The sequence below is a fragment of the Embiotoca jacksoni genome, unplaced genomic scaffold (assembly GCF_022577435.1).
Source record: "Embiotoca jacksoni isolate LCO1_2020_lvr unplaced genomic scaffold, fEmbJac1.0.p SCAF_2, whole genome shotgun sequence".
NCBI lineage: Eukaryota > Metazoa > Chordata > Actinopteri > Embiotocidae > Embiotoca > Embiotoca jacksoni.
In genome coordinates, this window is record NW_027185340.1 from 3,440,129 (window position 1) to 3,462,571 (window position 22,443).

The 22,443-nt window shown below is 42.3% G+C and overlaps 1 protein-coding gene across 1 annotated transcript; it reads left to right on the forward strand.

Moving 5' to 3' along the window:
• Positions 1-855: 855 nt before the first annotated feature.
• Positions 856-21,682, forward strand: dop1b (DOP1 leucine zipper like protein B). Its single transcript, XM_069153979.1, has 38 exons — positions 856-1,071; positions 5,041-5,218; positions 5,760-5,941; positions 6,035-6,205; positions 7,155-7,344; positions 7,467-7,565; positions 8,173-8,296; positions 8,407-8,516; positions 9,083-9,194; positions 9,320-9,440; positions 9,569-9,688; positions 9,971-10,079; positions 10,373-10,603; positions 10,690-11,000; positions 11,081-11,478; positions 11,569-11,840; positions 11,935-12,087; positions 12,238-12,338; positions 12,713-12,903; positions 13,045-14,626; positions 14,808-14,907; positions 15,007-15,195; positions 15,391-15,513; positions 15,613-15,747; positions 15,832-15,887; positions 15,984-16,088; positions 16,431-16,497; positions 16,616-16,775; positions 17,404-17,486; positions 17,563-17,672; positions 17,757-17,906; positions 18,404-18,465; positions 18,796-18,924; positions 19,019-19,155; positions 19,275-19,330; positions 19,414-19,557; positions 19,646-19,778; positions 20,501-21,682. Exons 2-38 carry the CDS (start codon positions 5,081-5,083, stop codon positions 20,756-20,758), a joined length of 6,912 nt encoding a protein of 2,303 aa, XP_069010080.1. The 5' UTR covers positions 856-1,071; positions 5,041-5,080; the 3' UTR covers positions 20,759-21,682.
• The last annotated feature ends 761 nt before the right edge of the window (positions 21,683-22,443 follow it).

Consider the following 22,443-nt stretch of genomic DNA (forward strand, 5'->3'; position numbering starts at 1 on the left):
TTTGCAGTTGGGGTCTGCAGCACCTACTTTTTAACCCTTTGCATTTATCTTGAAAACATTAGTTACCTTGCAGCATTTTACATGCATAACATGTGGCATGCTAATAAGATCAAATGCATTGCTTACAGGCCCCAAACTATATAAAATGAATTTGCTCCACCAGCCAGCTTCACTATATTTGAATACATTATATGCAACACAAAGCACTGTCTTTTTTTTTTTATATATAGTGCATGAAAACATGAAAAGCAGCCTGTTCTTTCTGGGTCAATAATTTAACAGGCAGATTCTTTGTTTCGAGGTTTGTTGCCTATTGAAGCTAAAAAAAAAAGAGATGTTTATTGATAAATATTTGCTATGAAATTACCTACATTGGACTGTTAGATGTAAGCTATCTATTTTGATGGTACAAAACTGACACCGTGAGAACTTCATATTTTTTATTGTCAGTAACAATTAAAAAAAAATGACGGCTAATCTTAAATTTAAAGTTGCCATCATAACCCGGATAGTTAATGCGGCTTGCTTTGAAATATATGGTCAAATATCTGCCAGTAAGGTGAGAGGTTTGTAAACACTGCACATCCTGGATTATACCAAATCCCCGGGGGACTGTGAGTTTACAGTAATGTCTACATCTCCATTTTAATAGCTGCACGAACTTGTTTTTTTTTGTTTTTTTTTTTTCTCCAGGCCGATAATTAAGTCTAAATTTTTTTCGTGTATTGACTTTTTCCAGGACAGTTAGAAGACACACATTTCCTTCACTATTCACAACGTATGCCCGCTCCCACCCCTTCTCCATCAGGAAGTGAGCTGTGCGGCTGCGCTCTTGTTCTGGATCAGCTGAGTTTTTAGGATCCCGCCCAGTCATGACCACCAGCCGTCGTACTCCGGTGATGGTTGTCTTCACTCACACATCCGTGGGACAAAACAAGTCCTAAATGTTCTTCTCCTCGCCTCGCTGGCGTGGAAGATGCGCCATCGGGACCGGACCCCGTCTTCTCTTCGAGTCTGACTGCCTTTTGGAGCGAGTGTTGCCCGGCGCATCCTGCGCTTGCTTCTCCGCTGGTGAGTCATTGATGCACCTGATCGTTAGCTCATTTTGTTTACCGCGGTACAGTTTGTGCCATTTTAGTCAATATTGGAATAATAAATATATATATATATATACACACAAACATGCCAATGAAGTAATAATAAAAACCTGAAACAAATACATGAAGCCGTAAATAGGAGAACATCACAGACCTCTCTGTCAAGGCCAATTGTCCACTATTGGGCTATAATGTGGAAATCTGCAACCCCAACCACTTTATATGGCCTATCTGTGTGTTTTTTTTTTACAATTGTGCATTTACACTGGTTCTGGTTTTCGCCTGTGAAACCACTGCACATAACGGTTGCATGCTGTATTAGGTTTGAAGTACATGTGTATCCCAAATAATTACCTCTCCACGTGAGTATGGGCTGTTATATGGAGTCATCGTATATCCAGAATGGCCTATGTTTTGAACTTTACTCCTCTCCAATGGGTTTTTAAGATGGATGGCATTCAGTAGGCAAAATGCCTCATCTTGCAGTGTCAATGAAAATGATGTGTGAATCCGCTCTGTGGTTCAGACCTGCAGATTGAATGGGTCCTCCTAACAAGTTGAATGAAAATCAGTCTGGCATGTTTTTTGTAATCAAACAAACTAACCACACTGAAAACATTACCTCCTTGGTGCATGTAAACGTACAACTATATTAATCTTATTTATTGAACTATATTGACTCATTTATATTTACATATATTCATTGCCTTAGTTATTTAAGGATTTACTTCCTCGCCCTATTTACTGTATTTGTTTCATAGAGGTATTTATTTATTTAAGGATTTATTTCATATTGACCAAAATGGCATTCCATACCAGCTAGCTGTACTCAAACATATTTGACAAGTGTAAAATATCTTTCTTTGGTCTTTGAGGGAGTGATGTTGTTATCCAGTCTGAGCTCGTGCAGTTACATAATATGCTCATCGTCAGTAGGCTCCACTGATGCTACAGTAAACTCGCTGGCCAAAAGCTGCTGCAGCCAACTGTTACGTGGCCACAGTTCATGCTGCATTCACTGTCCCCCACACTGTCACATTGAAGCCTATTGTAGTGGTGGTGTCAGTCAGGTGACGCAGTCCACGACGGGGTTTGATGCTTATTCTATGCCATAGTGTGCGTGTGCACCCTCAAAGCACACATTCCTGTGATGAACAACTGCCTGTAGAAATGCATGGTTTTATCGCACTGTGGTTTTGCTGATGCACCCAATGAGGAAGTGAGAATGAACTTCTTGTTCTGCTTGACCTACACAATTTGATTATCAAAATGGCACAAGTGATTTAGCAGGGTTTAATGCTCATTTTCCTGGATAGTTGCACACTTGTTAGTTGCAGGAAGGATTATGAATATAACATCTTGAAAACATCTGTGTAGAATAGGATCACTTCAGCAAGCCAGTTGCCATTGAGGATTTTACTTCTGGCACTAATGCACCATGATATTGATTTAAATAATGTTGGTGGGGAGAAAAGCACATTGGAAATTATAATACACCAGCAACAAGGATTGTAGCCAAGATTTAAAAACTGAGGTCACGAGTCCAACATGTGCCTTTTGTGCACAAACAAGTGTGTGTGAAGTAATCAGTAGGAAGTTACAACTGCAAAGATCATTTGTAGATACCTTTTTTTTTTTTTTTTTTTTTTAAGTGATAAGTAATGAAAGATCTTCAGATTTAATAATGTTACACACATAACAAAATGTTAAATGCATAAAGCAAGTGTCTGTAAGCAATGAAATCTCTGCAATCAGAGTTTGTAATAACATGTATCACGTATTGGTAAAATGTGTTATTAATCACGTGACACCAGAAACCCCAAAAACACAGTAATAAACTGGCTATATTTCTAGACTTGCCTTTTACCGGCGGCTGGAGCCTGTCCCAGCTCGCTTTTGGGCAAATTCACAACTAAGGGTAATTTGTAGAATCACCAATTACCCTGAGATGCAAGGTTTTTTTGGACGGTGGGAAGAAGCCGCAGTACCCAGAGAGAACCCACGCAGGCACAGGGAGAACATGCAAACTCCGCAAAGAAAGGCCGAGGCCCGGAAACGATCCCGGAACATTTTGTCTGAGGCGACAATGCTAATCACTGCACCACTGGGCCGTCCTGGTCACATCTCATCACCAACAATTCATAATTTATCAAAGCTGTTTAATATTTAATTATATGACGGCTGCACCTCTCATGTTTGAATATTTGCATATTTGATGAGGTACCATAGTGTGATTATACTGACCGACACCATGTGAGGCGCAATCAGAAGTTAATCGGTTACTTCAAAGTATTTTATTTTCGGGTTTCTCTCATTCATTAAGTTAAGAAATAAACACAACTCATCCTCTCTCATTCAATGGGTCTCTCGTATCCGAGATCTGCTTTAGGCAGTGTTTTTAAAAGTCCTTTTAAAAAAAAAAAAAAAAAAATTATGTATTGAGTAATTGTTTATTCTGTAAAAAGCTATGAAAAAGTCCTGTCACATGTTATCAGAGCCCAAACTTGTGCCTTTGAGTTGCCCTTTTTGATTGAGCATCAAGGAAGCGACTGTATTAGATGCATACAGTCAAGAAAAAGAAATGGATTAAATGTGTGAATCCTGATATTTTTAAAGCTTTAACCATTAAATGTTGCGTACTTGTGTTTTGTAAATGACTTAAAAGATGAATCACGTCCTAAATTGCTTTTGATTATTCATCAGCAGATTGTTTCAGCACTACTGCAGTGTCATCCTGAGCACGTGTTGTTGGCCTTCAGTGATAAACCTCTCGGCTCAGCCCCGGGGAGTCCAGATGTCTGTACTCCTCTAATCCTGCTGTCCTGCTCCCCCACCCACCTCCTTGTTTAGCCACATTCAGATACATCACATGCACATGCACACTCATATTGTCATTTTGCAAATTGTTTTATTCTAGATCTCGTACATTTAGCAGTTGGGGACTTTGTTTCTAAGTTTGTTGTGTTTGTTGCTTACTTTTATTTCTCTGAACCTTCTTACAACTACAGTAATATAAACAAAGTCTCCGCGTCTACATTTAATGTGAGCGTGATGATGCTGCATATAAAATCATACCTGCCTATGTATTTTTCCTCATCCATTCCTTACAAAGCTGTTTACCATCTCGTTTCTTTTGTTTGCGTGACCTTTAAATGTACCCTTTGGTCCAGTTAGGTTAGGTTAGGTTAGGTAGTTACTTTATTAATCCCCAAGCGGAAATCTTTTCGCTACAGCAGCATACAGGAAGCAATAAGATAATAATATAATAATAAAAAGCAATAGCAGTTCTTGTCAGCGTTGTCTGCAGCCACACAAGGCAGGTACTTTAGCATCAAACAGTAGACATAGAAAGTTAGCAACCAGCTGATGAGGCAACAAAAAAACATTTAACTTCCCAGCAATTCCCGTCTGGTGGAGACCAAAACGGAAAAGGAGAGTGAATATTGAATTTCTATTCAAAGGCAGGGTGAAATGAAACTCATAATATACAGTATGCTGACATTGCCCTGTCTGCTGGATGTGGAAAAAAAATCACTGCTTTTAGCACGTTCCCTATAACAACACTAGAAAATGATAGGAGATCAATGTTGGCACTCAGGAGTTCAAGAAAAACAAATCAATGAATGCTGTTTTACATTCAAAGTTTAACCCTCTGTGTGATTGTGCTCAGTCCTTAACTTGTTTTTCTCTGGCAGTGCTCGCAGGGCTGCAGGGTTTGTGTCAGAAGGATTCCTTCCTCGTCTGACTGAGAGACAGGTCAATGAGCCAAACACTGACCGGTCATGAATGAGGACATTTGTCTCCACTGCCTCAGAGCATGTGTAGGGCAGTGAACAGAGCTAATTGGCTAGTTATGTTTGCGATAAACAAGCCTCAGAGGCAGAGGTGTATCCAGACGGTTTCACACAGACTGATCTTTTTTCCTCTCATTTTTGTTTTCCAGACATATTGTGCTGAACATGCTGGGATCAGACTAATGCAACATGGATCCTGAGGAGTTAGAACTGCAGAATGACTACCGTTACCGTAGCTATGCGGCAGTCATTGAGAAAGCGCTACGAAACTTTGAGTCCTCCAGTGAGTGGGCCGATCTCATCTCCTCCCTGGGAAAGCTCAACAAGGTACAGTATGATGCCTGAAGCCACAGAAATAGTGCAACTGTCCTTGACCCCTTTACCAGATATCTTTTTCTGCTTATGAATGATCAGTGTTGGAGCATTTAACTTGAACATTTTCTTCTTTGCTGTTGATACTTTGAAAGTGTCAACTTCACAGCAGCTGTGTTTCAGTTCTCTCTAGTTATGGGGAAGTTCTTGTTTCTCATTGAGCCTCCCTCTGTGTAATACAACTTTATGACTTTAGTCTTCTGACCAGGCAATACAGGTGCCACTGTTCTATTTACTTGCAGAGCAGATGTTGACTTCAGAGTGTCTGTGCACATTAATGTACAAAAGTAGGTCCTGAAAGAATGTGAAGGAGAGATTTTATCTGATTAGCATGAAACTGTACAATGATAATATGCACAAAATCCTGTTTGTCCAATGTATCTTTATGGGATTTTGTGTTTTGTTAGATGAATCTCCCAATTCTCCCTTACAGTATTAATTCTTTGGTTAATGGTCAACAGAGTTTATGTTTTATTTTCTCTCTCTCTTCTCTCAGGCCTTGCAGAGTAACCTTCGCTACTCACTCCTGCCCAAAAGGCTGATCATAGGGAAGCGTCTGGCTCAGTGTCTGCACCCTGCCCTGCCCAGCGGAGTGCACCTCAAAGCTCTGGAGACCTACGAGGTCATCTTTAAAATCATCGGGACAAAATGGCTGGCCAAGGATCTGTTCATTTACAGGTAAAGAAACTGGCCTGAATCTTCTACTGCTTTAAGGAGAGTGCTGGTGTTTTTATGACTTAACTTATGTATGTGTCTGTTTTGTTTTTTTAGCTCAGGATTGTTCCCACTGTTGGGCCATGCAGCGATGGCAGTGAAGCCTGTGCTGCTGACATTGTATGAGCGTTACTATCTCCCGCTGCAGAGGGCTTTGCTGCCGAGTCTTCAGGCCTTTATAACTGGACTCCTACCAGGCCTGGAAGAAGGGCTGGAGGTCTATGACAGGTACATTATTCAATACTGTTTCTGTCAAGAGAAAGAAGGAAGAAAGAATCTCAAACTTTAAGTTTACCCTATAGTGCCATAGTCTTAAAAAAAAAAAAAAAAGTAAACAAATTTAAAACATTGGGACTGAGTCCCACATGCTCTTTTAACATCAGCTCACCAAATTTGAAGCAGAAAATAGAACACAACAAATGTTCCTCTTTTAGTCCTGTTGTGGTGACATCGCATAAAACTACAGCTCCCAGCTGTTTAGGACTTCACTTAACGTTTTAGCAGACATTACAGACTCATTACAGAAGGAAGAAATTAACTAGTTGCCGGAACCGCAGATGATGTTGGGAAGCTTTTCTAATGTGTAGTCTTTTGCCAATAATGCAGTAGCAAAATTGAATCAATACTTTGAAGATCTTATGAAGAGAAAATGCAGGGTTATTCAAGTAGCAGACCAGCGTGAATGCTTAATAATATGGGTGTTATAATCCTGGACCTATATTATTATTATTATTATTATTATTATTATTATTATTATTATTATTATTTAAAGCAATACTGACTCATTGCAATAGATGTATACACCTCCCTTACCTTGTTCAAATATGCACTGTAAATATTTCAGTTTGAGTTTGTCCATGATCTGTTAACTTTCTTTGTTTATTTTACACTAATTTACATAGAAGTGCCTGTAGAAAGAAGTCAAAAACGAATCACAAAATATTAAACTTGTGACCAAGGTACGATCAAACTGTAAAAAGTAGGTGCCGAGTCATTCGGCCTCACATGATTGCATACTACCCTAAACTGTACTTCTCTACTGAAGCAATGGGCACTTTTGGTCAGAATTGATTGGTGTGACGTCACTAACCTCTAAATAGATATAGATTTGTTGGTGGATGTGCTGCTGGATGCATGTCGATGAGCTCTCTTCACTTTGTCCTCTCCCGCCGCGCAGGACGGATGCTCTGCTGGTCAAGTTGTCTCTGCTGGTGGGACAGCAAGTCTTCTATGGCGCCCTGTGGGGCAGCATGCTGGTCACCTCCATGGTGCGACTGCCTGCTTCTGTCTTTATAGTCACACATTTTGACCGCATGGCATCACTGAGTCAACAAACACACATGCTTGGCTACGACCACCGCGTAGTGGTGAGTGTCTGTGTTTGTCCTCCTGCACATATGAACTTGAAAATATTTACTTACGATGTGTTGTGATCATATTTCAGTCATGTTTAAGTTTTACAGCTGTCCAAACCTCCGTCTGTCTCCAGGTGAAGTCAGTCTGTCTTTCTCTGCAAGATTCAAATGTCTTGGTGCAGAGGAACACACTCGAAATCCTGCTCTACTTTTTCCCCCTCGCCACATGCCTGGTATGTACCAACATAGGTGCCCTTCATCCGGTGGTCCCCAGACAACAACTTCTCCTTTAAGTGATTTAAGTTGAATGTTTGCTTTTTTTTCTCCAACTTGAGATCAGATCCTTTCCATCTGTTTTCTCTGTAAAATAACAGCATCATTTTAATTAATTATGATAGTTGTGTAGATTACACGAGTTGCTAGAGAAGTCTACAGTTAATCCAATTATTTAACAGCAAACAAACATTAATGCTCCGCAGTTGTTTCTCGTGAATGTCCATCAGCGCTGACATTTTTGGTGCTTCAACTTTTGTGTTCTTCTCCAAATATCAGAGATAATTGGGTGAAACTGTAAAACATGATATTGCTTGTCCTCATGATCCAGCAATGTCAATAAATTATGAGCATCACAACAATTACTTGAATTATTTGTTATCATGAATGACACAAAGAATGAACAAAAATCCCCAAATTAGATTTCTATATCCAATAATGTTCATGTTTGAGCACCCTGTGAGGGCTATGCTGCCGCTATTGTCAGCTATCCAATATTTATTTTTTCATAGGGAAATGCTTTACTGTTGATTGTCAGCCAACTGTTACTCTGTGTTGTTGGTTTAGGACCCAGCAGGCACCAGTATTGCTTTGAGTGATGAAGAAATGATCACAGTCGTGTCTGCAGCTTCGCTCACGCTACTCCGAAGAGACATGTCCCTCAACAGACGGCTCTACGCCTGGCTCCTAGGTCCTCATCACCAGAATACACTTCAGTGATGGATCACGTGTATCTCACCTGTTTGGCGAAGTCAGTGGCTCTCTCTGTTCACTCGCTTGTGTTTATCTTCATGCTTCCAGGCACAGACACAAAAGGAGAAATGGTGGCACCACACCCCACCCTGTCCACCACCACGGAGGAGCACACCTCATTCTACTTCAACACCTATTCTAGAGATTTTCTTGTGAAGGTAGCTCACACATCTATTATCACACAGACACACAATAACATAAATAAATACACCGATATATCTACACTTTTGGTCTAACCATAGTTTGTTAGTGTTCTTAAAGGAAATGATTGACATTTTGGCAAAAACGTTATTTTTGATCAATAGCACTCCTATGTTCGTATGGTGATTACGAAACTAAATCTAGTAGCCAGTCAGACGAGCACAAAGACTGCCAGAAAACAAGGAGAAACAGCCAGCGTGACTCTGTTTTAAAGTCCCAAAAATCCTCTCACAAGTAAAACCAAAGCTGTGAAAACAGTATGTTGTGGTTTCTGGAAGGTTGAGGTAAAACACTGTTGCGTTAACTGGGCCTGCTGTCGCTCCAGGAAATAAGTGCACCTGGCCAAGAAATAGTCCCTTACTTAACTTCTATCAAACTAAATGCATAAACGCAAATAAGCATATTTTTCACTGTTACCGAGAGGTAACATTCACGTGTCGCATCAGGTCAGGTGAATGTGTTTGAACAGTGAATTCATGAGTGTGTTTTTCTCATTCTCATCTGTTTGTGTTTCTGACTTCAGGCTCTGATTAACATCCTCAAACAGAAGGATGTGTATAACGAGCCAGACAATGTGACTGGTTACCTCAGGCCCTTTCGCGTCATTATCAGTCTGCTCGATAAACCGGAGATAGGTAGGCAACACTAAGCAGTGCAGTGCACAGACATGGCAAAATGCTAAATTACTTCATCCCCCACTATTTGTTTTTGCCCTGCTCTAACTCGGTTATTCTGTGATAATGACCGTGTGTCTGCTCAGGTCCGGCTGTCTTGAGCAGCGTGTTGTTGGAGGTGGTCCGAGCTTTCTACAGTTACTGTCGAGAGATGCTGGGGGCGGAAGCCATCAACAGCTCAGGACTCTCAGGCAACCAGCTAGCTAGGTGAGAGTCAGAAATGGTAAAACAGATGTTCGGTGTTGAATAAATATTTAACTTAACGTGACGAAATTCCAACCAAACGAGATTAATCCTGACATAGACGATGTATGTCTCATGCTTTTCCTAAACAGTAAAATAAAAGAGAATAAGAATGCATCAGAGATTATAAAGTCGATGAATATGCTGGTGAGCTCCATGAACAGTGAATACCTGTGGGAGTACATTACTCGACGCTTCTGCACTTCTCTCAGGTATGCCAATGACACAGATTCCTTTGTTTTAATGTGTAAAGTTAATACTTCAGGTGTTGATAACACTGTAGGCTTTACAAACTCAGAAACAACTAATATAATGCAGAGATGGGTTTTTAGGGGTCTAATGAATGTGAAGGAACTTTGAAGAAAGCTAAGGGCTGAATCCAATGAATGAAAATTGCAGAGAATATATGCAACCTGTGTGTGAACCTTCCTTGTTTGCTGTCAAATATCAACTGACAAGGATCACCGTTTTTATTCCCATATCTTTTATTCTAGTGACAAAGACGTCCCACCAACGCTCCCTGAGCAGGACTGTAGTCACCCTGCTCCCTCTGTCACAGAGATCTCCATCCTCATCATTTTCCTGCTCGATGTTCTTCCTCTGGTAAACAACTCACACACCTGCCCATCAGTAGTTTATTTCCAGGGAAATTGCACAGTGCCATCTATTGTAGAGTTTTTTGAATAGATTTTCCCAAAAAATATTATTTGCAATTGTAATGGAAGAATCTAAAGAACGCCAAAAATTTTGACAAAACTAGTTGACCAAATTAGTGAAAAATAATAATGTCTTTGCATCCCTCTGGCGACAGTAACAAATACAGAATATTACCCATGCTGGACTCACTCCTGATGAAAACTCTTATCCACAAGCATCATGTTTGTATTTTTCCACAGGAGCTCCATGCTGACATCAAGTCACATTTCCTCCCTGAGATGCTGGGCACCATGCTGCGGACCCTGCGAACCCACATGGACTCCATTTCCCGAGAAGAAGTCACACAGGGTCTGCGCGCGTGCTTCAAGGTCCTGAGTAAGATCCAGATGCCTGTAGTTTACATGGACGTTGACATCGGGGCACACACAGAGGAGATGGAGTTACAGCCACCAGAGGAGGAAACCACAAAGGTTGTTTTGCACTCTCTGCCAATTTATTTTCTTTTTAAATGATACTTTTGAGGTTTGACTCATCATATTAATTATACTTTATCTAGGATGGAGAGAATGAAGGAGAGAAAGACAGCAGTGGTGGTGAGGTGAACGGGCATCGTGGAGATGAAGAGCTGAACCGAGATGGAGGAGATGAAGCAAAGCCTGCAGACGGTATTTACCCAACACTCAGGTCTGAAGATAGCGGATTGGGCATCAGCGCCTCACCATCAGAGCAGCATCTGCTACCACGGTTGAAAATGGAGGCTGAGGGAAATGGAATTTGTACAGACGCCGAGGCAGTGTGGAGAAAGGGAGGCAGCATGGACACCATGACCCAGTGTCTGCAGGACATCCTGGCCTTCATAACCACAAGGTAAACTTCTGAGCCAGTTGTAATCAAAATAGTCTTAATGGGCTGCTTTCTAAATGGTTTGAACTCCCGCTGCATTTCAGATACCTGTTGGTGCAGGTGGAGGATGTCAGGGAACCGGATGAAGAGCCCCAGCCTGACCCAAACACTACCACTGTGGAGCAGAAGTTAGTAAGCATTGGTGGACGGGAAATTAAAGACAAACTGACCGAACTGTTCACGCCAAACAAACTCAAAGCCCGCCCTCCTCCGGAGACTCGGGCCTCGGCATCCCCCACAGAGAGGAAAAAGGAGCGTGGGCGTTCAGGGTGTCTGGACTGGGCAGCTGGTTCCATGCCCCGAGGAAAGGCAGAGATCTCTGAGGCATGTCGACAGGCCTTCACCGCCACCTGCCACCTGCTGCTGGAGTGCACCACCTTCCCCGTCTACCTAACTGAAGAGGAGACTCTGGCTCTCCACAGAGACATGTTTGGCAACGCAGGTCAGCACACGGACGGATGAGGGTAACACTTCTGTCACTCACATGCTTTAACCCACAACGAGGTCATAAAAACCTTTCTGTTTGCCATAGGTGTTGATGTGGACAGCCTGCCAGTGTGGCTGAGGTCCTTGATGACACTGTGCTGCCTGTCCAGGGACTACAATGTCCAGCACACTGCAGTGGCTTCTCTGTTGGAACTCATCAACCACTCCCAGTCCTTAGCATTGGTCATTCAGGACAAGCACAGACGCTACCAGAGCTCCGACTGCAACACTCTCAGTGGGCGGCTGCAGATGGTGACTGTGCCACCCATTAACCCTGCCCTGCTCCGCGCCATAGAGGAGGGCACTGACTTCTATCAGGTTAGATTATCAAAGGGAAAATGTTGGTGTACATTAAAACTGTAGTATAAAATCAGTATTCAAAATGTCTCTTTTCTTTTTCTCTGTAACCCAGAGGGTGTCCCAGGTCCTGTGGAGTCAACTGGACACAGAGCGGAAAGAGCAGCACATTTCCTGTGTGGAACTGTTCTACAGGCTGCACTGTTTGGCTCCGTCAGCATCCATCTGTGAAGACATCGTCTGCCAGGCGCTTCTGCACAAGGACAAGGTATGCATGCCTGCAGACGTGCGAACCACACATTAGAATTTTTTTCCCAGCATACTTGCGATGTGTCAACTCGGACACACAAACAGACCTAATAGGTAATGTGACGAGTTGAGCAAATAAGCCAAAGGTTTGTATGTTTGTCTTCACCAGGCCGTTAGGCTGGAAGCCCTACACCGCTTCACAGTGCTGTGGCACCTGACCCGGGAGATCCAGACCAACAGGACCATGTCCCTCAGTCGTTCCTTTGACCGGTTAGTACATAGTTGTGGTATGCAGTTGAAACAAGTGATGGTTTGTGTCTTCATTTAAGATTTATTTTTCTAACTTCTAATTCTGTTTAGTCCGTCTCAGTACTTGTGTAGCTTACATACTCAAAATAAGTGTCACTGTTACTCTGATTGGGGATTAACCTGATACCCCTTGAAGCAATAGTATTGTCAGTGTCAGAGTTGTGGGAACAAGCACAAAAAGGTTAAGAAAAGTTCAACTTTATACAAATGTCCCTGTAAAACTGGTTGATTCCACAGAAAACAAATGGGCAGCAACTAACATCTTTTTGTCTACTCATAAGAAACACAGCTTACTTATTAAAAAATCTTGTGTTGGAAATGTGTCTCTGTCTCAGGTCTCTCTGTGTTGTGGTGGACAGTCTGAGCTGCACTGACGGCTCAATCACTGCAGCAGCTCAGTGCTGGCTGGTCAGAGCTCTGTCTCTTAATGATGTCATCCGGATCCTGGAACCTCTTCTGTTGTTGCTGCTTCACCCTTCCACTCAGCGCTGCTCCATTCAGAGCGTCAAACAAAGTCTGACTGCTGGTAAGTGTATTAGTCGGACATTGTTTCCTGTGTCCTTGGAGTAATTTACATGTGACTTTGTTAAGAGTGAAACTTTTGGCTTTGGGTGTGTGCAATGTCTGATGTGTGTTTTGTTTAGCTGACATAATGATTGTTTTCAAGGTAACCTGAAGGTCCTAAACAACAGAAGTCGAACCTCCACCAGAACGTCTGGGACATCTACAGATACCATGGCAACGGAGGTCACCACCTTAAATGTTCTGAACATTGTGGACCGAGAGTCCCTGTGGGCGGAGTTAGACAGTGTCCCAGAGCTGCCAAAACTACTGGACAATTTAGTGCTATCAAGGAGTGAGAGTGAAGAGACGGAGGAAGAGGAGTATAGAGAGGAGGATGAGGAGGCTGAGAGTGAGCACACTGAGTCAGCTGACACAAGCGGCGCCCAAGTGTCCACAGAGAACTCCAGTTCAGGCTCTACTCCGTACCGCAGCATTGACGAAGGAGGTGTGGTCAATGGCCTGCGGAGGGTAGAGTCCCAGCACACGCAGGCATCTGATTCATTGTCAAGTGAGGATGAGGAGGATTTGGAGCTGGAGGCTATAGCCAGGACTCGCCTGTTGAAGCAGGAACGGGAGAAGAGAGAGGCCATCGACTCTCTGTTCCGCCACGTGCTGCTGTATCCTGTGGCGGGCGGCTGGCGCCATCTGCTCCAAGGCTTGGTGCTGCTGGACAGCCTGCTGAGGAGCAGCGCTGAGTGCCCTCTAGTGGACGCCCTCTCCTCCACCTCACTGGATACCAGCTCTGCTTCACATCTAAACCTGGTCTCCAACCTCCTGCAGCGTCATCAGCAGTCTCAGGATGGCAAGGGCTTCTACGGCTGCCTCCTCTCCCCCTCCTCCACCCCCTCTGTGCCCCCGTCCCTGCTCATCGAACTGCTGGTGTCCTTGTGCCTGCAATTTCTGCGCTGTCATTACCCTTCCTATCTGAGCTTGAGCCCTCTTGACCTGCAGGGGAACAGGGAGGTTCAGGTGAAGAGTGTGGAGGTGCTGACTCGCATGGTGAACCAGCTCAGCTGCACAGCGCGAGGACAAGAGGGCAGCAGGGCCAATCTGGAGTCCATCCGCAGACTCCTCTCAGGGTGTAAAGTGCAGCAGTATGCCCTGCTTACACTTTCTGCATCTATGTATATCAGCCAGAGGGGAACAGACAAGGGACTATCCAAAGGTGTGGAGCTGCTAGATGAGCAGGGAGTCCTGTCAGAGGAGATTCTGGTGAATCTTGGAGCTGGAGGGGGACAGGAGCAATACCCTTTACAAAGGGAATTACTTAAACTTCTCAATGCTCTCATTGTCCTGGAATACCATGTGCGGCCAGGTGGGGCCGCCTCGGCAGCCGGGTCAGGTGGCCAGCCTGGGGAGCCTCGTGAATCCCTGCCTGCCAGCAGCCCTCTTACTCGTGAGTGGCAAACTGCAGTCCTTTTCCAGCAGTCCATCAAGGCAGCCCAGTACGTCCAGAGCCACCCCATCACAGCCCAGGGAATGTTTGTCTCTGCAGCAGCCAGGGCTCTGCAGCCTCAGTACGGCTATTCCATGCACCCCCACTGGGTGTCACTGCTGTGCTCCTCTCTGCCATACTTGGGACGCTCATTAGGCATCATTGTAGCTCCACTCATCAATCAGATCTGCAGAAACTTGGACGAGCTGGTCAAGCTGTACGAGCATGATGGAGGAAAGACAAGCCAGAGGTAGCCTGAAAACACTTTTAACATTATCACACAGTACTGCAATACCACAATTATGTATTGAACAGTTGTATGAGTTCCTATCACCTTATACGTGTTGATACAGGGGTGTCCTGATGTTACCGTGAGCATATTGTTGTATTCTAAATGAAATATATGATTTATTTTTCTGATTTTTGATCAGCCTGGGTGGTAGGAGGGAGAACATCTCCCCTGACTACCCTCTTACTCTACTAGAAGGCCTGACCACCATCACACACTATTGTTTTCTGGACCACAAGAGGGTAAGAAATGGAGCGCACACTTACATCAGATACTGTATGTGCCTTCTATGCTTACGATCACTTCATGCTCATTTTCTTCCACCTTTCTCCTTTTCTCAGTCCCTTGTTGCCTGTGATCCAGTGGATGTACGTAATGCACGCAATGCTGTGCTTGAGGCCCTGCCGCACATGCTCAGTAGCATGGCATTGTTGTGGGGCGTGGTCATAAAGGAAGAGTTTCAGAGGCGCGCATCGGACTCTGCCCAGAGCAGACACACTTCTACCTCTGTCTATTTCAAAAGCACCAAGGTGTGTGTGTGTGTGTGTGTGTGTGTGTGTGTGTGTGTGTGTCTTATGCAACACAAGTGTTTGTCGTGATGGAGCTGTGTCATTCACCCTGTATGTGTTTGATGATCCTGTCATACATGTTGATTTTTCTTTTTTTGGCAATGTGAATATATCATTATAAAAAACGCGATTTATGTTCAATGTGTGCATATTTAGATCTTGAGGCAGCGGATACTGGAATTCCTTCTCCCTCTAACTGAACAGTATGGTGTTCAGCTGATGGCTTCACTGGGAGCAGTGTGGAGCAGCAGGAAAAGTAAAAGGAGAAATAAAAACAAAGTAAGATCTGCAGTGTTTCCAGAAACAAAGAAACGGAGAAATCTAAGACACTGATTGGCTTCAGCTCTCAGGGTCTCAACGCTCCGCTCTCTTCTTTAGGTTTTACCTGTGGCCAGTGACTCTCGTCTAACCATTGTGGAGCTGGTGAAGTCTCTGAACACGCTGCACACAGATACTATCCTGCAGTTGGTCAAAGAGGTGGTGAAAAAACCACATCAGATCAAAGGAGAACAGGTACATGAACATGCATACAAAACGCTCAAGACTTGTACTCTGGAAAATACTTAAGTCCAATTTTTTTACTCTTCCCTCCATCAGAAGTCGACATTGGTTGATATCCCCATGTTACAGTTCAGCTACACATACATCCAGAGGTAAGTGGGAAAAATAAAATGCATGTACCAGTCTCAGGTTTACTTCGATCTCTACAAATGTTCACTTTTATAACAATCTCTGTGGTCTGTTTGTAGTATTTCAGCTCAGGCTCTGCAGGAAAACGTCGCTCCTCTCCTCAGTCTGCTGCGGGAGTCTGTTCAGCTCAACCTGGCCCCGCCTGGGCACTTCTTATTGCTGGGGTCAGTTCTCATCTTCATTTGGCTGAGCATTAGTATAATGTCTTTATTAATCCCACTTTGGAAAATGTTTTGCCACGGAAAACAGTAAGCCGTGTCACTGCTTAGCAAACAGATCAGAAAAACAACTGAAATGGTCCCTCATTTTTACAACAATTTTATTTTTATTTTTTTACATTTTTCCATGTATGTATTTGTTAGTGTTAGAAAAATTACTCAGAGGCTTGGTTCAAAATCAAACATATCAGACATTTTATTCTTGCAAGAAGGAGCAAATACATGCCATCCTCAAAGATAGTTTTGGGGGTTTTAATTTGTTGTTCAGTAACATTTTCTGTCTTGCAGAATCCTGAATGACTTTGTCAATAGACTCCCCAACCTGGACAGTAAGAAGGACACCAAAGATCTGCAGGTGAGATGCAACACTCCATTGCTGTTCGCAGATGTCAAGTCAATAAATTGTTGACTTTAGAAAATAAGTAAGCGCAGGTAACATGTGTGGTGATACGAATGATTAAATTACGTTGCAGGATGTGACTCAGCGGATCCTCGAGGCAGTGGGTGGGATCGCAGGGTCATCTCTGGAGCAGACCAGCTGGCTCAGCCGCAGCCTGGGGGTCAAAGTTCAGCCGCAAGTGTGCCCAGAAGCAGAGGAGGCGGATGACACCGAAGTAGAGGGGGACCACTGTGGTAACGTCAAATACTTCTGACTAACACATGCATTCATCACCTCAACTGCAGTTTCTGTCCAGTGGTCGAGAAAATTAAACCAGGGGATCAATACAACCGTCAGCCAGATTGGGTTTAGTAGAGTAAAATAAAAAAAATATCAGTCCTGTTACCATGGAAACTGCTCTTACTATACTTAAGCTTAGTGTTCATTGAAAGGACGTGACTTTTTTTCAACTTTCTTTTCAAGTGTAGAGACCCAGTGGCCCCATATGGTAACACTGTTAGAAGGACGGTCTGTAGACTTGAAGCTGTTCAATGTTACAAATATGCAGGTTTCAAAATGTATTCATATTCTATTTGCTGACACATTAAAGAGAAAAAAACAAAATAAATGGGTGGGGAAAAAATATTCCACAAAGGTATACATCCTATCATGCTGAGATGTAAACATGTTGAACTTGATTTGGGATCAGGAGAGCAAGAGGAAAAGATCTGTTTAACTTTGTGGGAGCAGTTCAGAACTTAATGCTTGTCCTGCAATGACAGAGTCTGACGACTCCGTTATAATATCGGATACTTTCTCTCTTATTATTACATGCTTGATAACACTCATTAATTATTTTGCTATTCTTTCTTTCCTTGTCAGAGTCAATGGCTCAAGCTAGCACCATGGTCTCCTCCTCCGCTCCCTCGGTTTACAGTGTGCAGGCTCTTGTACTTCTGGCTGAGGTAGGATTTTATTCATATATTGTTTTTTATGCAAATAAAATAAATAGGCACTATTTAACACGTTCTCACTCTGTAGATCTTGGCACCACTTCTGGACATGGTATATCGCAGTGATGAGAAGGAGAAGGCCGTTCCTCTCATCTCACGTCTCATGTACTATGTTTTCCCCTACCTGAAGAACCACAGGTAACAACTGTTGCAGGTTTATCTCAGTACTAACATATTTAGTCTTTTGGTACTGAGCAGATTTCTCTGACTTCCCTCCTGCAGTGCCTACAATATGCCCAGCTTTGAAGCGGGTGCTCAGCTGCTGAACAGTCTGAGTGGGTATGCCTACACCAAGAGGGCCTGGAAGAAAGAGGTCTTTGAGCTTTTCATGGACCCCCTCTTCTTCACCATGGATGCCTCCTGTGCATACAGGTCAGCATGTTTGTGTGTTACACGAGACTTTTTTTTTTTTTTTTTTTTTTTTTTTTTTTATACACGCAATTATTCACAATTCCTCTAGTTCTCAGGACTTTTAGGAACACCCAACGACATACTGGACTTGGGACTGACAGTCTCTGAGTTTGCTGCAGCAGATTGGTGGCGGCAAAGCTGATTAATGGCAAATACGTTAGATGTGGGGACTGCACTTATTTGAGATTTAAAGAAGACATTGGTTTGAAAAGTGCTGTTGAATATGGGATGGTTGATTGAACTGGATGAGATTACACAAAAATGGATAAAGAAATGCTTTTGATTGAGTGCCCAAATATTATTGGGTATTCGATTAGGTTTTAAGGAAGTGACACAGAATGTAACAAAACTTGAATCTTTTCTCAAAGTATTTGGTCTGTTAACTGTTTAAAACTGAATTGCACGGATGACTTTAAGCGTCTAATGTCTGCTGTCTAACTGCTCTGTGTTCTCTCTAGTTGGAAATCCATTATTGACCACCTGCTGACTCATGAAAAGACCATGTTTAAAGACCTTATGAGTGAGTACAGCCTCACATGCCTGATTCTAATGTATTCTAAAGTTTGGAGCTATTGTGTGATAGAGAAGTTTTATTCCTATAGTGCAATGTGTCAGAAAAGGGATGCACAGTCGTGGAGAGAATTTTTGAATGTGGTTAAAATAATGAATTTAAACAAAAGAGACAAATGTTCACCCTTCAAAGTGATGCACTGGAACCGAAGAGCAGATAGAAATTATTTTCAAATCAGAACCGTCACAATGTCACTTCCTGAAGTGGTGTTGCAAATTCAAATCACAGAGGTGTTTTTAATTATTTGCCATTTCAATTCTGCCTTCATTTGTTCCCCAGGCATGCAGAGTGGCTCCCTGAAACTGTTTGCAAATGTCGACCAAAAACCCATGCTGCTGAAACGCCAGGCATTCGCCATGTTCAGTGGTGAACTGGACCAGTATCATCTCTATCTGCCCCTAATTCAAGGTGAGGTATTGTTACTGGATTTTTATGTAGTTGTGTTCAATCTAGTTTGAAAAACAGACATAAAAGCTGACTGTGTTTGTCCCCTTCCTTTCAGAGCGTCTCACAGAGACTTTGCGTATGAACCCTAGCCCTGCTGTTTCAGCCCAGATGTTCCTGATGTTTCGTGTTCTCTTGCTGCGGATCTCTTCCCAACACCTGACATCTCTTTGGCCGATAATGGTCACAGAACTGGTTAGACCACACCCTCTGAGAACCTTTTTTTTTTTTTTTTTTCGCACACAGGGTCAATAAAGTGTAAATTTCTGCTTGAAATATTTGGACGGAAACCATTTCTTCAATTTGTTTTTCAGATTCGCTCTTTTGCACGTCTGGAAAAGGCTTTGCTGGCAGATAAAGACATCTCAAAGTGGGTCCATTTTTTATTTACAAATTCCCATTTCATCGGCACCCTGTTGAAGCTATTTCTATGTGTTCTCGTTTATCACCAAGGCTGGCTAAAGTAGTGCGCGGAGCCCTTGACAGAAATGGACCCGTGAACTTCTCTCAGGCAGAACTGGACATGTACCTCTCAGCCTGCAAGTTTCTGGACACTTCCTTGGCTTTTCCCCCCGAGAGGATACCACTCTTTCAAATGTAATAGCCCAGTTAAGAGCAAAAGGACATAAAAGGCTTGCTTACATTTCTCTTTAGATTAAGTAGTATTTATCTGTTCATCGTACAGGTATCGTTGGGCGTTTGTCCCTGAGGTGGACGTGAACCGCTACAACGGTCCAGAGTATGCACTGATAGAGGGAGAACAGGAATGCACTCCACATGTTGTCAGAGTACTGGAAGGGATACAGCAGCGCTTCGGGGTAAGATACCGGGGGTGGAAACCCTACTTATCAATAATCATTCCCACTTCAGGTGTCTTGAAAAGTTATATTGGCTAGATCCTTACAGTTACTGTTATTTACAACGTGGTCAAGTGACCATGTGTGTCCTTATTTCAAAATGTATCTTATTTCATAAAAAAATAATGTCATGCCTGAGGGAGCACAGGAGTCTCTTTTTCAACATTGTACAAATTTGAATTGAAAATTACATCAGTGTAAAAGCTACAGCACCTCAGTGGTAAATATAATCCAGAGATTCATGCACATCATTAGCTGCCTTCTCAACAACGATGGACGTGTGTCCTGCAGCTGCAGCGCCACTCCCTCTGTAGACAAATATATCCTGCCAGCTTTGAGGCTGTTTTTGTGACAGTCCAGTCATGTCTGAATGAAACCTTTACAGAACATTTATCTAAAAGACACCTGTGTGAAAGAAACACTACTTTAACAAATAAATGATGCCAGAAATACTGTGCTAGTTTCATAGAGCCGATGTGTTGCCATGGTGATTACACAATTTAAATAAATGTTTGAAGGTCACTCAGCATTAAATTAAACTGAAACGGAATATTTTGTGTTTATTCATGGGGAAAATAAGGGAAACGTTTATTTAAAAACTCACTGAAGTGATTCATTCAGGTCCTGATTTGTGAAATGATCACACTTCACTCTTACTTCGATGCCCTCTGCTGTAATTCCAGACACTGAACGGGCTGAATGAGGAGTCTTCGACGGAGCGTCTAGAGTTCCCCCTCCTCACTCAGCGCTCCCTGTCCTCCATCACCCAGCTGTTGCCTTTCCTTCGCACGCTGTGCTGCTCGTTCCAGAGCCCTCCTCCCGACAGCCAGCCTATGCGCCACTTCCCTGTCGTGGACTACCCACCAGCCAGTTCACACGCAGTCCTGAGGAGTGTGGAGCACATCACCGAAGACGAGTTCCTGGACTCCATGGACAGTTAAAAACTCTTCAACATTACGCTCTCATGAACTTTGAGCTCTTCGATCTGTAGCCAAATGCTGTAAGTTGAAAACCTAAGGTGGGCACGACCGGTGATGATGTTGTATTTTGAACAGGAAAAAAAGGAAATGTTTTCGAATTCTGCTTTTTAATGTTTTAACTTGTCTGAACTTCACATCAGTACATGTTCCTCTAAGGTGCTCGCACTCTGAATCTATACTACAAAAAAAAAAAAAAAGGGATTCTATGATACTTATTTCCAACGGTCTTTTTTGATAGCTAAATATGGACTATTGATTACAAATTACTGGGGAATGCCTCTTTCTCACTCCTAAAAAAAATTCATAATCTCAGCTGCAATTTATTCTCTCTAGACTAGAAAATGACTATTAGAAATAGTCATTATGTAAACCAAATTCAAATTACCACCTATAGTTTTTCGAAGGCATGCACCTTGTAATAGTTATAATAGTTCCAGGAAAGATCCTCAGATTTCAGATTCACTGTGAAGAACCTTATTTAGTATTGTTGGTATGTTTTTTTTTCCATAACGCTATAATCTGTAGTATTCCCACACATACGTCTGTCTGACTCTGAGAATGTAAAGGTTAAATGTCTTTAATCTTTGGTAAAGATTTATTTTAAGTTATGTTTTAATGGTGAGTTACTGAATGTGCTTTGTGTACACCAGGAAAACCCTTTGAAATATTGTTGCGTGTGCCTATGTAATACATGCTCGCCATTTTTGGTGTTCAAGGGAAATTAGCCTTTCTTCGTAGTTATCCGTGGATAGTTTTTAACAATTGCCCACTGTCTCTTTTTTTTTTCCATAATGCCGAATGTTCAATTAAGTTATTTTGGCTGTTTAAAGGACTGTGTCAAGTTTGGATTCAGCAAAATTAAAAGTCATTACATTAAATATTAAACCGAAGTGCTGTGTTTTCATTTTACAGCTGTAGTTACTCGATGTTGGAGGTTAAGTTGCTGTGGACTCGAAAGTACGATATCAACAGTGTAAGGAAATCAGCTTATTTATGCATTTGCTGAAGGTATGAATTTTGTGTTCGAGAAGAACATGTTATAGTTTACTGGAAGGATACTGAGCTATGGCTGGGTGATATATTGATATTTTATCATCTTGTGATATGAAACTAGATATCATTATAGATTTTGGATATTTTAATGTGATTAAAAAAAAAAATCCTGGTTTTAAAGGCTGCATTACAGTAAAGTGATGTAATTTTCTGAACTTACCAAACAGTGCTATTATTTGCTTTTACACAATGGTAATTATATCCACATTCCTGATGATTATTTATCAAAATTCTCACCATGTAAGCATTTCGTGAAAGCATCAACTTTCATTCCCACAATGCCATTGCAATATTGATATTGAGCTATTCACAAAACTATATTGTGATATTTGATTTGTTGATATCGCCCTAAAGATGAAAAAAAAATGTATCTTTGATTTACTTGATCTTTTACAATGTGGTTCTAGAGAGAATAGCACTTTGTTTTTGTTTTTTAAGATATTTCTCTAAATGTTTGTGTATTATTACTTTTAGTGGTTTATCCATATTGGATAATCCTGACCACCCTCTCCACCACCTGCTGCAGGGACAGCGGAGCACTTTCTCCAAAAGACTCCTCCAGCTCCGCTGTCACAAGGACAGATACAGGAGAT